The sequence below is a fragment of the Scleropages formosus genome, chromosome 22 (assembly GCF_900964775.1).
Source record: "Scleropages formosus chromosome 22, fSclFor1.1, whole genome shotgun sequence".
In the NCBI taxonomy this organism is placed as follows: domain Eukaryota; kingdom Metazoa; phylum Chordata; class Actinopteri; order Osteoglossiformes; family Osteoglossidae; genus Scleropages; species Scleropages formosus.
In genome coordinates this window covers 11,495,390-11,511,060 of record NC_041827.1, presented here as the reverse complement: position 1 = coordinate 11,511,060, position 15,671 = coordinate 11,495,390, and the positions used below count along the sequence as shown (strand labels likewise).

Sequence of the window (15,671 nt, the reverse complement as noted above, 5' to 3'; positions counted from 1 at the left end):
TCCTTACACACACATTTTCTGAAAGCCTGGATAACAAAAAGGAAAAAAGTCAGTGGAGGCAGGCAGCAGAACCATAGTATTAGAAACATCTCTGATCTCTGCCCAGTTGCTGTTTCCACAGCAGTCTGTCAGTGACATCAGAAGTCAGACTTTATAAGTGAATTGACCTTCCAAGCAGTTTACGAACACCAGCGCGAACATCCCCCGAGAACAGCCAAGTTCTAGAAGGGAGATCTTGCAGCCAGACATCCATCCAGTCAGCGAGCCCAATGGAACGATACACTGGAGACAGTGCTTTCACCTGCTTCCTGCTAATGTGTATCTTCACACAGGTGAAGTCCCACTACTTCTTTTCTTGGCAATTAGTCTATCAGCAAGATAAACAACTGTTTGCAAATTTTGTCAAATCGTGAATGTCTTCAGTACTGTTGAACTGCTCTGACGTTTCAGCATTTAAAAATTCAGCACAAAACTTGCAAGAGACTGAAAGATGATTCATTTTCATGGTACCGTTGGAATTAAAAATATAGTGATGAAGTTGTAAGGAACTTGAGATGTAGGTGTTATTAAGAATTTTGACAATAATTTAACTGATTTCAGTGTCAAATGTATTTTCCTTAAGAATGATTTTTTTTTCTGTTCTTGAGAAATTAATATGTATTTTCTTAGATATTGGTTTATTATGAAGGGGTGCGGTGGCGCAGTGGGTTGGACCGCAGTCCCGCTCTCCGGTGGGTCTGGGGTTCGAGTCCCGCTTGGGGTGCCTTGCGACGGACTGGCGTCCCGTCCTGGGTGTGTCCCCTGCCCCTCCGGCCTTACGCCCTCTGTTACCGGGTAGGCTCCGGTTCCCCCGTGACCCCGTATGGGATGAGCGGTTCTGAAAATGTGTGTGTGTGTGTGTGTGTGGTTTATTGTGTGCATTGCATGGGGGCGCGGTAGTGCAGTGGGTTGGAGCGGGTCCTGCTCTCCAGTGGGTCTGGGGTTTGAGTCCCGCATGGGGTGCCTTGCGATGGACTGGTGTTCCGTCCTGGGTGTGTCCCCTCCCCTCTGGCCTTACGCCCTGTGTTGCCGGGTAGGCTCTGGTTTCCCGCGACCCTGTACGGGACAAACGGTTCCGAAAATGTGTGTGTGTGCATTGCCTAGAGTTTACTGACATTTTCAGTACCTGAGGTTCACGTGAGAAGTTTCAAGCACAAAAACAATAATGAAGAAAAATTGAATTTCTGAAAGAAAATGTTCTGATGTTGAGATGTGTTAGGAGCTGCAATATACATCTGGACATTCGATGCTGTCCACATTCAGTCCACTGGACTGTATTATGTACCCTAGAAAGAACCCAGTTTTCACAAAAACTGATTTCCTAACATGTGTAGTGGATCAAAAAAAGGCTATTAGCCTATTAATCAAGAACACACACACACACACACACACACACACACACACACACACACACACACGCACGCACGCACTGGCTGAAACCACTCATCCCAATCAGGGTTGCAGCAAACCGGAGCCTAACCCGGCAACGCAGGGCACAAGGCTGGAGGGGGAGGTGACACACCCAGGATGGGACACCAGTCCGCCACAAGGCACCCCAAGCAGGACTCGAACCCCAGACCCACCAGAGAACAGGACCCAGCAAAGCCTGCTGCACCACTGTGCCCCCCTTCATCAAGAACAGAACTAATATTGTTGGAACATTACAACATAGGAGGTTTGATCACAATCACATTTTCCCCAACACAGGTTTACTGCCAGCTTTGTGGAGGATCCTGCCATTGCCCCAGTCCTCCACCCCTCTGCCCAACCGGGGTGCCCCTGATCCTGGATGGATGCCGCTGTTGCCAGGTGTGCGCCCGGCAGATGGGGGAATCCTGCAATGAAAAGTATATGTGTGACAACCAGCGTGGGCTGCAGTGCGACTACAGCGCCAGCTACCCAGGGGGCCCAGGAGAGTGTGTCAGTGAGTAGCACTGCTTCAGAAAAGCAAACATTGCACCATAAGGCCAGCAGATGGTGTACCAGTTTAGGATCTTGTGCTTGACACATAAATTCTGAAGATGAATTTGAAATTTAAAAAAAAACAAAGGTAGAATGGCTAAGGTATTGATGAGTAATTCAGAAATTAGTTAAGACATTTGAGACTCACTTTGCCAGAGACAGCAGGCAGGGGTTCACCTTGTTGCCCCCTTGCCCTTCAGATCAGGAAGAGCTGGGCTGTGAGATCAACGGTGTGGCTTACCAGGAAGGCCAGGTGTTTCAGCCATCCTGCGACTTGCGGTGCCGCTGTGAGGGTGGGGGGGTGACGTGCCTGCGCCTGTGCAATGAGGAACTGCGCCTGCCAGGGCCTGACTGCCTGCACCCCCAGCTTGTTCAGCTGCCAGGAAGGTGCTGCCGGGAATGGCTCTGTGAAACCTTGGAAAACACAGTTTTCCTGGATGCACTGACAGGTACAGCATCGTGACACTGATGGGGAGGGGGATCAGCAAAATGGGTGGAGTGTAGGTGAAAGGTTTGTTTCTCTTTTTTAATCTCTGTTTGACTGTCACAAGGTCTGAACAACACATAGTCTTATTTATGGTAGACTAGGCTACACTAATGAATTATCTATTAGTGCCATGAAAATACACAGTGTAGTGTTGGAAATGTGTGGCAAATGCAAATTAATTTACACTGCTCGCTTCCCTCCCTTTTTTCACACAAATAAATATAAATAATTATAATAATTTCACATACTACTTTGTGTCCCATTATTGTTTTGTACTTTGTACAACATGACATTTTATGTAAAGGGCAGCAGAGCCAGGATGCCAGTTTTGCCAGTGGCTGTGTTGGAGAATTTGTCCAATTATGGCAATATTAAGGGAATATTTTGTAAAGAATGTTCCTCCGTCTAAGAGACAGAATTTGTTTGAAATAAAACAAGAAGCACAACCAAATATAATTGATGGTTGTTTAATTATTTGGTAGTTTCTGTCTTTTTATTCTGAAAGAAATACTGCATGAACAAATCAGGTGGTATGGGTTTATTTTATGATGTGCTGCAGAGAATAATTTATATAATCAATCCTGCTGCCAGGCATAAATAATTAATATATAAGTACTTGTAATTATAAAATATAATATATATATATATATTTATCTATTATATTTATAATATAATTTTGCTGAGATGTATGTCGCTTTGGACAAAAGCGTCTGCTAAATGAATAAATGTAAATGTAAATAATACAAGGTGTTATGTATTTCTTATAGCGTTGTGCATCTTATCATATTTGATTTTAAAACCTGATGTTGTAATTCATATGAACGTTTTAAGCACCCAAGTGTGTGTTACATATTAGTAATGTCTCACAGGCCTTTATTTAATTTCACAGCAATTAAGCTTTCCTCAAGTTCGACTCCAGACATTTGTCACTCTGAGAATAGATTACTCCTGAACTTACTATCAAAATTTGCTCTTTTAAGACAAAACAACAGCTATGTTCAATGTAATACTGTTTGTCATTACTGATCATGAAAATGAGCTGGTACCTCAAATAATTCATGATCAAAACACAAAGGACTAATACAGGAGCAAGATACGGTATAAACAAAATCAATATCTGACAATTTCAGCAATAGCAGGGATCAGTGCAGAAAGCAATACTTTACAGCTTTGTTTTTTAATTTTTTAGTGACTGACATATTCATGAACTGTTTCGTGATTTCCTAGAACAGAAACCAGCTACATCATTATGGTGAGCACTTCCACAGGGACCTCGTTTTACTGGGGTAAAACCTTGTAATGGTCCTTGTTGACCAGTAGGGTGGGCCACAGTCCTGTCCGACATGTTTCCTCCTGAGAGTTCCTTTCAGTGGCAGGCAAGAAGCGTAGTTGTTAGAGCCTTTGCATACACACACACACACACACACACACACACACACACACACACACACACACAACAATGTCTCCAGCGGGGTTTCGGCAGCCGGAGCCTAACCCAGCAACACAGGGCGTAAGATTGGAGGGGGAGGGGACACACCCTGGACGGGACACCAGTCTGCCACAAAGCACCCCAAGCGGGGCTCGAACCCCAGACCTGCCTAGAGCCTTTGCTTTACACCCAAAGACCCTGATTTAAATACTGCTCCTCATGTAGTATCTTTGAGCCAGGTACTTAACATGAATTTCTCCACTGACTAAATAACTGCTGTATAATAGAGTGACTGTAAATAGCATGGTTGACCATAGAAAAAACTTTTAAAGTCACTTTTGGGAAAATGCGAGCTAAATGAATGAAGTAATAATGCTAATTAATTTCTGCCACACTAAGTCAAACAACATACTTTTGTAGACATTTGTTAGTCAGCACATCTCAGTCACCAACACCAAAGACCCATGAAGTGACAGATCAAAAAGCCTTTACTTATATTATGCTAAGGTTAAATGTGATGATGATTTCATTTAAAAAAATGGGAAACTTCTGTTGAAACTGTGAAATCTCTATGTATCTGTATAAGAAGACAAGTATGGTGACAGAATGCCTAATGTGTTCTTTGACTGGCAGTGACCTATTTACTTATGCAGTGATAATATCTACTTTAATCATTGAGGTAACAATACTCTGGTCTGGGAAATTGACTGGTAAAGTCATACTTTGTCACTGACATTCTGTAACTGTGCCCTCATTTCTGATTAGTGTCAGTTCCCAGGCCTCATGCAGTTCGTTTGGACCTCTTGGCTCTGAAACAGAGCCCAAGTTCTAACTGCGTGGAGCAAAGCACTGAGTGGAGCTCCTGTTCCAGAACCTGTGGCCCAGGTGTCTCCGCACGGATGTCAAACACAAACTGGGCCTGTCGCCTGGAGACGCAGACGCGGCTCTGCCTGGTCCGGCCCTGCCAGGCATCTCCATACAGACCTGCAATGGTGAATAGCATCTTTGCTGCATCCCGCATGTCACCTATCACATCAAGCACACAAGACCAGAGACCACCTCATGGAAACCAAGAGGTTTATTTACAACCTTTGCCTTGAGAAACACACACACACACATTTTCTGAACCGCTTGTCCCATACGGGGTCACAGAGAACCGGAGCCTAACCCGGCAACTCAGGGTGTAAGGCTGGAGGGGGAGAGGACGCACCCAGGATGGGACGCCAGTCTATCGCAAGGCACCCCAAGTGGGACTCAAACCGCAGACCCACCGGAGAGAAGGACCCAGTCCAACCCACTGCGCCGTCACACCCCCTGCCTTGAGAAACACTTAAAATGTTTTTAAACATCCCTGATTACAGTTTCAATGACAATGTACAACTTAAATTGTATAATTCTTTAAAATGCCCCTAAATGATCCATCCATCTTCAGAACCGCTCGTCCCATACGGGGTCGCAGGGAACCGGAGCCTACCCGGTAACACAGGGCGTAAGGCACACACCCAGGATGGGACGCCAGTCTGCCGCAAGGCACCCCAAGCAGGACTCAAACCCCAGACCCACCGGAGAGCAGGACTGCGGTCCAACCCACTGCACCACTGCACCCCCGCACCCCCACGCCCTACCCCCTAAATGATGATTGCTGTAATGTTTGGTTCTGTATATGTATATGTAAATGTATTTGTGTAGAAAAAATAACTTTTTTTCACACACTAAGCAAATCCCTTCGTATGTATTTATTTTTGGTTTATGCTTGGTTTATTTTTGGTTTATGCTGATTATCTAATAGTGAAAAAAATGGTACATCTTTAAAGCATCAAGCAATGCAGCTAGACAATGAAAGTTACAAATATGATTTCATACAAATTGAGAGTGCAATTGTGTCTTTCAGGGAACCAGTCGGTGTGAGTCCAGCTACATGGCACCACTACCGGTACATCTAGAGCATCAGGGCTGCCGCAGCATGTTAGCCTACAGGCTCAGGTACTGCAGTCTGTGCTCAGACCAGCGCTGCTGCCACCCCCACCGTACCAGCACCATCCTGGTGACCTTTCGCTGTCAGCTGGGCCATCTGATACAACATCCGGTCATGATGATCGAGTCCTGCATCTGCCACTACCACTGTCCTCACTCTCACTTATTGGGGTCCGGAAGACCTACACTTCAAGCTTAGATCGGGTCATCTATTCGCATCCAACAATGGCTCCGTCAGTTGATATCAAGCCTTTAGCGTCCAGCCACCGAAGTCTCCATGAGGCTGTCTTGTCAATAAATGGTCTGGAGGTATCCATACACTTACACCCCCATCACTGAGTCTTGTCCATGAAGGGTCTCAATTGGTTCACCCCGTAATGCCAGTACATGGGTCTTACCGTTGAGAGGAGTATGGCTGTGTTGTCCTTTAGCCTAGTCCTAAAAAATAAAGCATTCTGAGAAACATAAATGAAATAAATAAACACATAAATGAACATAACTACAACCTTCACAAGGAAAAGCGGAAGGAAGCTGGCTGACTACCATAAATGAGCAAAGTAACATAAACAGATAATGGTGAGAAAGGGTCAGTTGTGTTGAGAAATAACTTTAATGGGAAAGGCTAAATCCTCATAGTGACTCATTTAACTTAATTAATTTAGTCCTTTTCACACTACTTCCTACACAACTCGTCATTGTGGGACCTGCGCTTAATTTCTCAAAAATGTCTGTATTTCCTGGAAGACCGTTGTTTATGCTGTCTGGTTAGGTGATGACAAATACCTGAGACCTGAACAGACCTGAGCACATCTACAGTACATGAAGTGGCTAAAAAGGGATAATACAAACCTCTACTTTCAGTATGCAGTCTTCATGTGCCTTTTTGGTAATATATAGAGCATTGACCTCCTTGATGTTTTGGGCTATTCAAATATATCATACATACCATGCAACATAACAACATAAATATTTATTTAAAAACTAATCTCTGAATTTTCTCTCCATATCTGTGTGGGTTTCCTCCGGTTCCTCCCGTTTCTCCCAGAGTCCAAAGATATACAGTTAAGGTGGACTGATGCTGTTGAGTTGCCTATGGTCTGTGAATGGGTGAATGACTGTGTGTGCGGTTACCCGGCGATGGACTGTCATCCCGTTCAGGGTGTATCCTACTTAGCCTTAGATCATTTGCTTCCAGGATAGGCTCCGGACTGCTGCGACCCTGACTTTGCCAGGTGGTTAAGCATAGCAAACGAATGATTGAAACTGTAAATATGAGGGAAAATGGTATTCATCCTTCTAGACCACACTGCAACAGGCTGTATGCCCAAGAAGCTCAATTTCGTATGATCCCCACAAAGGCTTTCATTCATACAGCTGATACGAAGGAAACACTAGGTCAAACGGAATTACCGTAATTTTACCTCCAGATGTCTTATTTATTTAACATTCATATTAAGTCATTGCATACATTCAAAGAGCTGGAAAGAGACCAGGGCTGGGTTATCAACTGAGGAAAGTTCACCCAGTCACCTGCTCCATCTAGACCCATCTTAAAAGGTGCTTGTCAACACCATAATAATTGTCAGCAGGAAACAGCAGGGCTGCTGGATGCCGCTATGGGGGTGTGATAGTTCCGAGGAAAAGGAATGCGTTTAGTGCTCAGGCATGCAAAAACACTTTTTTGTAAATTCACTTCAGCAAGACAGGCACAAACTTGTTGACACACTCACTTACGTACAGCAGTTTGTGTGTTTGACATCAGCTACAACATTACATGACAAAAAAAACCTCTTGCTCTTGCATACCGTAGAAGGCCACTCTTGGTGGAAAGGTGCACCAGTATAATTTTCAGTCCAATATGCAACTGTAAAATTGTTTCCACGAAGCAGATTTCATAGACTATTGATTTTATTAATTCATTTAGCTGACACTTTTTTCAAAGTGACAGTTATACGCCCATTTATGCACCTGGGCAATATTTACTGGAAGAATAATTACCTTGCTTAAGGGTACCACAGAAGGAGGGGGAATTCAAACGACAGTTTTTCAATTGCAAAGCAGTGGCTCTAACTCCTAGCACCCACTGTTCTCAAAACAGAGCTTTTTGCCCAAGCAGCATACCATTTTTTGGCTTGCATATTGAGCTATTACAATTATTTAACCATTTTTATCGCAGGGTATATTTTACTGCAACAACTCAGGGTCAGTTAAGTAAGTTAATCTGAAGCACTACAACAGACATTATGACTTGAACCCAGGTTTACCGGCTACACGGTCTGCTGGAGTGCACAGTTAAAGGAAAGCATAAATTTTTCAAAACAGGAAATGACCGTAAACACCTATCAAGACACATGCAAAAAAATTCACATACTTCACATTAACAGTAAATGTGTTTCTGCTGCACAAACAGAAAAAAACGGTTTCCTCATGAAATTTCTTGTGAATTAAAGTATGAAAACCACAGACCTTTTAACACTCATGGCCTTGAGTTGCAACTAAGATCTGGTCATAAAGCTATAGCCATGTCTTTTGTTCACTTCTGTAGAAAATAATAGTAAATGACCATGCATGCATACACACACACCATCTAAAACAACTTGACCCATGCAGGGCTGCAGGGAGCCAGAGCCTAACCCAGCAGCACAGGGTGTAAGGCTGGAGGGGGAGGGAACACACCCAGGACAGGATGCTAGTCCATCAGAAGGTACCCCAAGCAGGACTCAAACCCCAAACCCACCAAAGAGCAGGAGACGGTCAAACCCACTGCACCACCACACCCCTCTAAATAACCATACTGAGATTTTAATTCCTTGATTATTTTAAATATCCCAGGTATGCCTGCAGCAGACCTACTGGAAGTTCCTCTTCTGCTGATGTTTCTGGCTGGGGTCAAGGAACATAGCCCATACTTCACATGTACAGTACCTGGTGCAGTATCTCAGTCTTGCTTATGACTTCTACCTTGGGCTTCTAATCCCCTGGGCAGGTCTGCTCAACTCCCATTCTGGCTGCTGGTGTATGCAGACATTTGTTCAAGCCTTTGTCATCATCTCCGAATGCTCTTAATTCACACAGATCTTAAAATCAAGTATCAAAAATAAAACCACACCTACCCCTTATTCATATAACTTTGTCATTACAAATGAATGCATTCAGTTTTTTTCTGAAGTTTAAAATATTATTGCAGTGATGTGCCATAGTTTTCTGACTGTGAAATCAGTCCTGACCTATCTATGCACACAGCGCAGGCCATAGAAACAAGGGCTGAGTGCCTAAGGGAACGATGGCCTCCTTCACCTGTAGGGTGTGTACTTATCAAATAAAGAAACACGACAAGTTGTCAAGCACTGCCCAGGTACTCCAAATGTTGACACTAAAGCTGGGTGGAGAACTTGCTAGAACTTGTGACATGCCGTTTGTGCTAAAGGTGCAACACTACCTGGTGGCATGTTAACAAGACACCCATGATGGGATGTTTGATATTAATTCGAGCTTTGTTATTTGCAGCATAACCTGAAAAGAAAATGCATGTTCATATTGCTGTCTTTAAGGTGTACAGGTCCAAACGTACTGTAGGGGTAATTGCTATGTAACAAATTAGATGCACACATTAAGTTGGCTATATTCTTCATACCATGGGGTGGCATGGTGGCACAGCAAGTAGCACTGCTGTCTCAAAGTGCCTGGGTAACAGCAGAGGATGTGGGTTTGATCCCTGCTCAGTCTGTGTGGAGTTTGCATGTTCTCCTCCTGGCTGCCTGGGTTTCCTCCCAAAGACATGCTGTTCAGGTTTCCTCCCAGTGTGTGAGTTCCACTGATGTATGGATAAGTGACTCATTGTAAGTAGTGTATCTAGCAGTGTAAGTCACCTTGGTGAATAAGGTGTGGGTTCATAACATTACATAGTATCCAGTGAAAGTCACTTTGGAGAAAAGTATCTGCTAAATACACACACACACACACACATTTTCAGAACCACTTGGCCCATACGGGGTCACGGGGAACCGGAGCCTACCCGGCAACACAGGGCGTAAGGCCAGAGGAGGAGGGGACACACCCAGGACGGGACGCCAGTCCGCCGCAAGGCACCCCAAGAGGGATTCGAACCCCAGACCCACCGGAGAGCAGGACTGTGGTTCAACCCACTGCGCCACCACACCCCCTAGCTGCTAAATAAATAAATGTAAATATCATATACACATGTTCAACACATTTACTGCTGACTGAAGAAAAAACAGAGAGGAAGCACATCCGCCCCACACCAACACATGACATTTGATATGCTGGCAAGTTAAAGTTAGCTCATGATGACAAATTACAAGGTTTTCATAGTAAAAAAAGGTACAGAAGTGGCTTACCACTTCCTTCTTCAGAACTTATCTTTGGGTTGAAAACACAGGAAAACACATGCAAATGCCACGCACCCCGAACAGGATTTAAACATGCTCACATATACAGCTCTAGCACTGTGAAGCATTAGTGATACCTGCTGCAAAACAATTCTAGGCACAAATTTGGCAACATATTCAATTAAATTCTATTTTCATATAATGCTCTTCTCACACAGTGACACAGAACATTTAACAAAGGCATAAGACAAATAGATAGTTGGTATATATTTAATTACTACAGTATCCATGCAATTATTAAACCTATAAATAACTTACTGGCCATGAAGGAAAGGAACAAAAAACCAAAAGTCAAGGGAAGAAGAAAAACCTCCGGGGGTCTAAGTGAGAGGGGCAGCCCACCCCTCCTGGGCTTTCCAGATTAAAAAAGACTTTTAAGTCAATTTACAACTAATAATAGCATTACAGATGAGTGTTAACTTGATGTCCCGGTTCACATAGCCACGTCTCGTCCATCATGGAAGGTGGTCATTATATATCCACACATAAAATGGAGCTGAATACATGAAAGTTTATTTAAAAACTCTTATGCAGGAGTGAGCACCAAAAGGTTTCACACACACATTCTATTGAACATATGTGTAAGATATGTACTGACCAGTAAATTGCAACAAACAGAGTGTCCAGGGATCGGCCGATGTTCCTATATATTAAGCTGTTTGGCATTAAACTTGAATTCACATCCATATGTACCGTATGTAAAGTAACGACTTTGTCACATTGCAACAACCAAAAGAACAAACTGTTGAAAAGAAAAAGTTAGACGGAGATGGGGTATAAATCAAACCACAGATAACCCTTATGCATGTACATTTCTTCAGCAAATTCTTTTGTTCTGCTGTGGAAAAATCAAAAAATTTAATAAAGATCACGGTGAGAGGGTATACAGTGTTTTTTATTCTTCAAAGAGACGTGCCCAGGCACAGATTCTAAGGAAGCACACACGGAGCTTGCACTTTTGACAGTCTTATACCCTAACCTGTTAGCCAAAAATCTAAGTACAGTCCTTGGAGTACCAGAAAGGAAAAGTAAAACCTAAGAAAGCAGAAGTAAAATTACATGAAAACTAAACTTACTCTTTTCTGGGTTTTTCTTCATTTCCTGAGATTTCTAAATATGAATCAGAACACACAATATTTGCATAAAATACATGCCTATCAACACGCCTGCAGAGCCTGCGCATCTCTTGAACACCAGAAGCAGTTTCAAACAACTTCAGATTCCAAAGCACAGAGTTTACATTTTGTACACTGTTTTCCACGTGTCTGCTTAACTAAATGCCTGGTAAAAAAGAGCAGTGTGAACACGCAGTTTAAGTTTGAGCAAAGACACCTTAAAACTCAAATCACAGCAGAGGAAAACATTGAAATAAAACACTGCGAGATCAACCTTGACTGCAGAGTGAACATAGTATGGCAAAATAAATAGATAAATGGTTGAAGTACCACTCTAAGAGGGCTTAAGGAGTATGCAAACACACTCGGCATTAAACTAAAAATTATCATAACGCATGGAGAACTCGGTCATGGTCCTGCAGTCAGACAGTGAGTGTGAAGAAGTGGGTTGTTTCCGTTTTTTTTATTGAAGATGGTAATAAATCTATAATTTCTTCCTCTCCTGGGTGCTTGAGCCACCCTGTGAAAAAGTTTGGAGATGCCGTCGGGCTGTGTGATCGCTTGCCCTTCCTCTCCTCAGGACACCCAACACAAGCAGCAGGACGCAAACGCAGTTGCGTAACTCAACTGGTGCTCTCTGAACCCGTTTGGACCAAAACCCCTCCTTGCAACCGCCAGCTGAGGATGTGGGCGTGCCGGTGTTTATTGGAGCTGGCGGTGCGCACGAACACACACACACACACACACACACACACACACACACACACGCGCACTCACCCAGAGAGCGATCTGAGCGCACTGAGCACCATCACCCTGCAACCGACCCATCCGCTCCCACCATCCATCGCCAACAGAAAACCAGCTCCGACCGAGCGACCTGCCTCCTCCTCGCCTGCACTGCAGCTGTCAAGTCCTCCAGACCAGAGAGAGGAGGTCCCGTGAAGACAAACAATGCCATGGCCACCAGCTGCGACGACATAAACCTGGATTTTACCCACACCTTCCTACCAGCTGTCTACATCCTCGTCTTCATCATCGGCTTCACGGGCAACTGCTGGGGCTTGAAAACCGTCTTCCGCAACTGGAAGAAGGTGGGCAACATAAACCTGTTCCTGCTCAACCTCGGCGTGGCCGACCTGCTCTACGTCTTCTCGCTGCCCCTCCTCGTCACTTACTACCTGGAGGGGAGCCGCTGGAGCTTCGGCTACGCGTCCTGCGTGGTCACGCGCTTCTGCTTCAACCTCAACCTCTACGGCAGCATCGGCTTCCTCACGTGCATCTGCGTGTACCGCTACCTGGGCATCGTGTACACCATGGAGACGCTGGGCAGGATCAAGACGCGACACTCCGCGGGCATCTGCGCGCTCGTCTGGGTGCTCGTGCTCGCCCAGATCCTGCCCGACGCGATCATGTTCGACAAGTCCAAGCCCAACTCCTCCGAGTCGTGCTTCGACACCACCGGGAACGAGAGCCTGCGGAACTACCTGCCCTACAGCATCGGCTGGTCCTTCACGGGCTTCGGCATCCCGCTGCTCATCATCATCTTCTGCTACGGCCACGTCGCCGTGGTGCTGGCCACCCGAGCGAAGGCGAGCGCGCGGCTGCTCAAGCAGCGCTGCCTCAAACTGGTCATCATCCTCGTGCTCCTCTTCTCCGTCTGCTTCATCCCGTACCACGTGTTGCGCAACCTCAACCTCGCCACGAGGATACTGAAAATGGAGGGCAAGTGCCGACCCCACTTCGGCAGCGTGTACCTCGCGCACCAGGTGAGCCGCGGACTCGCGAGCACGAACAGCGCCATCAACCCGCTCATCTACCTGCTCGGCAACGACGGCTTCGCGGAGCGCTGCCGCGCGCTGCGCGCGCGCGCCCGCGCGTCGTTCTCGCGACTCACGGGTGTCGTGGTGTACCGGCACGCGCAGGAGGTCGAGTCCGCGGATGTGTGAAAGCTTTCCGAAAGAACCTGCGTCTTCCAAGACCTGCTTTAATGGCCTCAGTGGCAAAAGTGTAGCATGATGATTTATTACGGAATCATTTCTTCTTAAAAATGCCTGATCACTGCCGCGTGAAGCAGTTGAGTTGAAGACATTGCGTCCTCATTATTTCATGATCATCATGATCCAAATATCAACTGCATATCATCGTTATTATTGTTATGGTTGCATTATTATTTTCTGCTCAAATTATTTATAATGCCAACCAGCCTTTTATGCTGCCGGACATTTACAGGAGGAATCCAGGTAAAGTACCTTGCCCAGGGCTCCTCCTCCTTCTTCCAGATACTTGAACTGCCAGTGTTCACATTAAAAGTGTGTATCCATCCTATAGCACTGCGCTACCTGCTGTAGTAACTTACTCACTCTACTGTGTGTAGCACTGGAGAAAAGCATCAGCTGATTGTGTAAATGTACCAGTGCTGTTCATTTGGATAAAACAGTCGGTTATTATTGGGCCTCATTTTGGTTTCTGCTTCTGAAAATCATTTTTGACAATCATTTGTTGGGCTGCACGGTGGCCCAGGAAGTAGTGCTCTTGTCTCATAGCACCTGGCTGGTGCAAGAGAACGTGGATTTGATCCCTGCTCAGTCTCTGTGGAGTTTACGTGTTTTCCAGATGTTTGCATGGCTTTCCTTCAGGTGCTCTGGTTTCCACCCACAGTCCAAAGACATGCTTTCAAGTGGTCTGTTGACTTTAAATTTCCCGTTGTGTGTGTGTGTGCAAGAGAGACAGTGTGTTTCACCGGTGTGTAGACGAGTGACTCATTGTGCAGAGTATTTCTAGCGTCATAAGCCTCCTTGGATTAAAAAAGGTCTCACCTACATACTACACAATGTTCACTGAAAGCTGCTTTGGAGGAAAGCATGTGCTAACTGAATAAATGTAAATATCAATCTTTGCTAATAAGTAAATGTATAAATATTACAATACTGTGAAACTCTTCTGTGTACACTGTTAGCTGCCTGTTTTTATGTATTTCTGTTATACGGCTAGCACTGATTAATAAACAGCTGAAGGAAAGCACAACGATAATCATTTTCTTCATGTGCATTATTTGCAGGCAATTATAAGTATGATAGTTACAAGTATAATTTGTTTATTCCATAGTACTTCAACTGGTAGTGCCTGTCTTGATTTATCTGAAAATTTTTTTGCACTTTCTATAACATGGGAAAGTTGTGCTTTAAACATAATTATGTGCTAATTAGCATTTCATTCCATCCCAGTGTATCTGTTACTGCAGGACCCCCCCAACAAGATTTTACTGAGACGTGTTCTTGACCTTAATTTTTCTATTTCATCTTGAATCATTGTGACTGTTATTCTGGCACATCTGGCATAAGCAATAACGGTACAGTTTCCAAACCCTTTGGGAACATACTGTGTCAGATGAGTTTATATTCACCATTTGACACATCTTAACACTACAGGAAAGAGATATTCAGTGTGAGAGGAACCTGAGACATAAATCTGGACATCACAACATATTGAGCACAGACTAACAGCTTGGTGTAACTCCACATCTCGCTCAAGGATATTCATAAGTAACTGTTGCTCCTCTGTATCTGGCCTACTTTAGTTTACTTTGGGATCAACGTTGCCATTCCCAGCATAAATATTATTGTTCTACTCGAATGACTTGAATACAATTTGCCATTTATGGAACTCTTTCTGAAACTTAAAACATACATTTCTCCAGTGATTTTTATAAATGAAACTTTTCAGTATTTACGTCTTGTAAATTTTTCGTCAATATAAAAACGTGTCTGTTTAAATGCACAATGCCAACTTCTGTCAAAAACTGTGATGAATAACTTAGTAAATTAGATAAGAAAAGACATCATAAAGCTCCAAAATAAGTAGCATTGAAAACTAAGACAAGTAATAGGTATCTCTGCGGCACACTTTCAATATCACCAGTGTAGCGTCTGGACGAAAGTCCAACACGGACGCGTGTTGCTGTAACGTCCGAACACAGACTCAAGCTATAATGACCCCACATGCAGAGTGTATTTATATGTGCAAACTGCAAAACTGTAAAGTACAGTATAGAGGTGAAATGATGAATGCAGGACAAGGACACACACAGTGTATTCTCACAAAGGTGAAAAGTGAAACACGAATCTGTGTGGGACGGGGGTGGGGGCGCAGTGGCTTGGCCATTGCCCACTCGGTGGTGGGGCTGGGGCAAGCAGTTCCAGACTGTGTGTGTGTGTGAATCTTCTAAGAATTATTTATTTGAGCATTTTAATAGCGCT

At 44.4% G+C, this 15,671-nt stretch overlaps 2 protein-coding genes across 2 annotated transcripts; both read left to right on the top strand.

Annotated features, from left to right (window-relative positions):
- The first annotated feature begins 269 nt into the window (after positions 1 to 269).
- LOC108918309 (WNT1-inducible-signaling pathway protein 2-like) lies at positions 270 to 6,090 on the top strand. Its single transcript, XM_029247963.1, has 5 exons — positions 270 to 332; positions 1,747 to 1,963; positions 2,202 to 2,450; positions 4,689 to 4,909; positions 5,809 to 6,090. Exons 1-5 carry the CDS (start codon positions 270 to 272, stop codon positions 6,088 to 6,090), a joined length of 1,032 nt encoding a protein of 343 aa, XP_029103796.1.
- Positions 6,091 to 12,191: 6,101 nt separating this feature from the next.
- Positions 12,192 to 14,293, top strand: LOC108918362 (P2Y purinoceptor 1-like). Its single transcript, XM_018725504.2, has one exon. It carries the CDS (start codon positions 12,372 to 12,374, stop codon positions 13,359 to 13,361), a length of 990 nt encoding a protein of 329 aa, XP_018581020.1. The 5' UTR covers positions 12,192 to 12,371; the 3' UTR covers positions 13,362 to 14,293.
- The last annotated feature ends 1,378 nt before the right edge of the window (positions 14,294 to 15,671 follow it).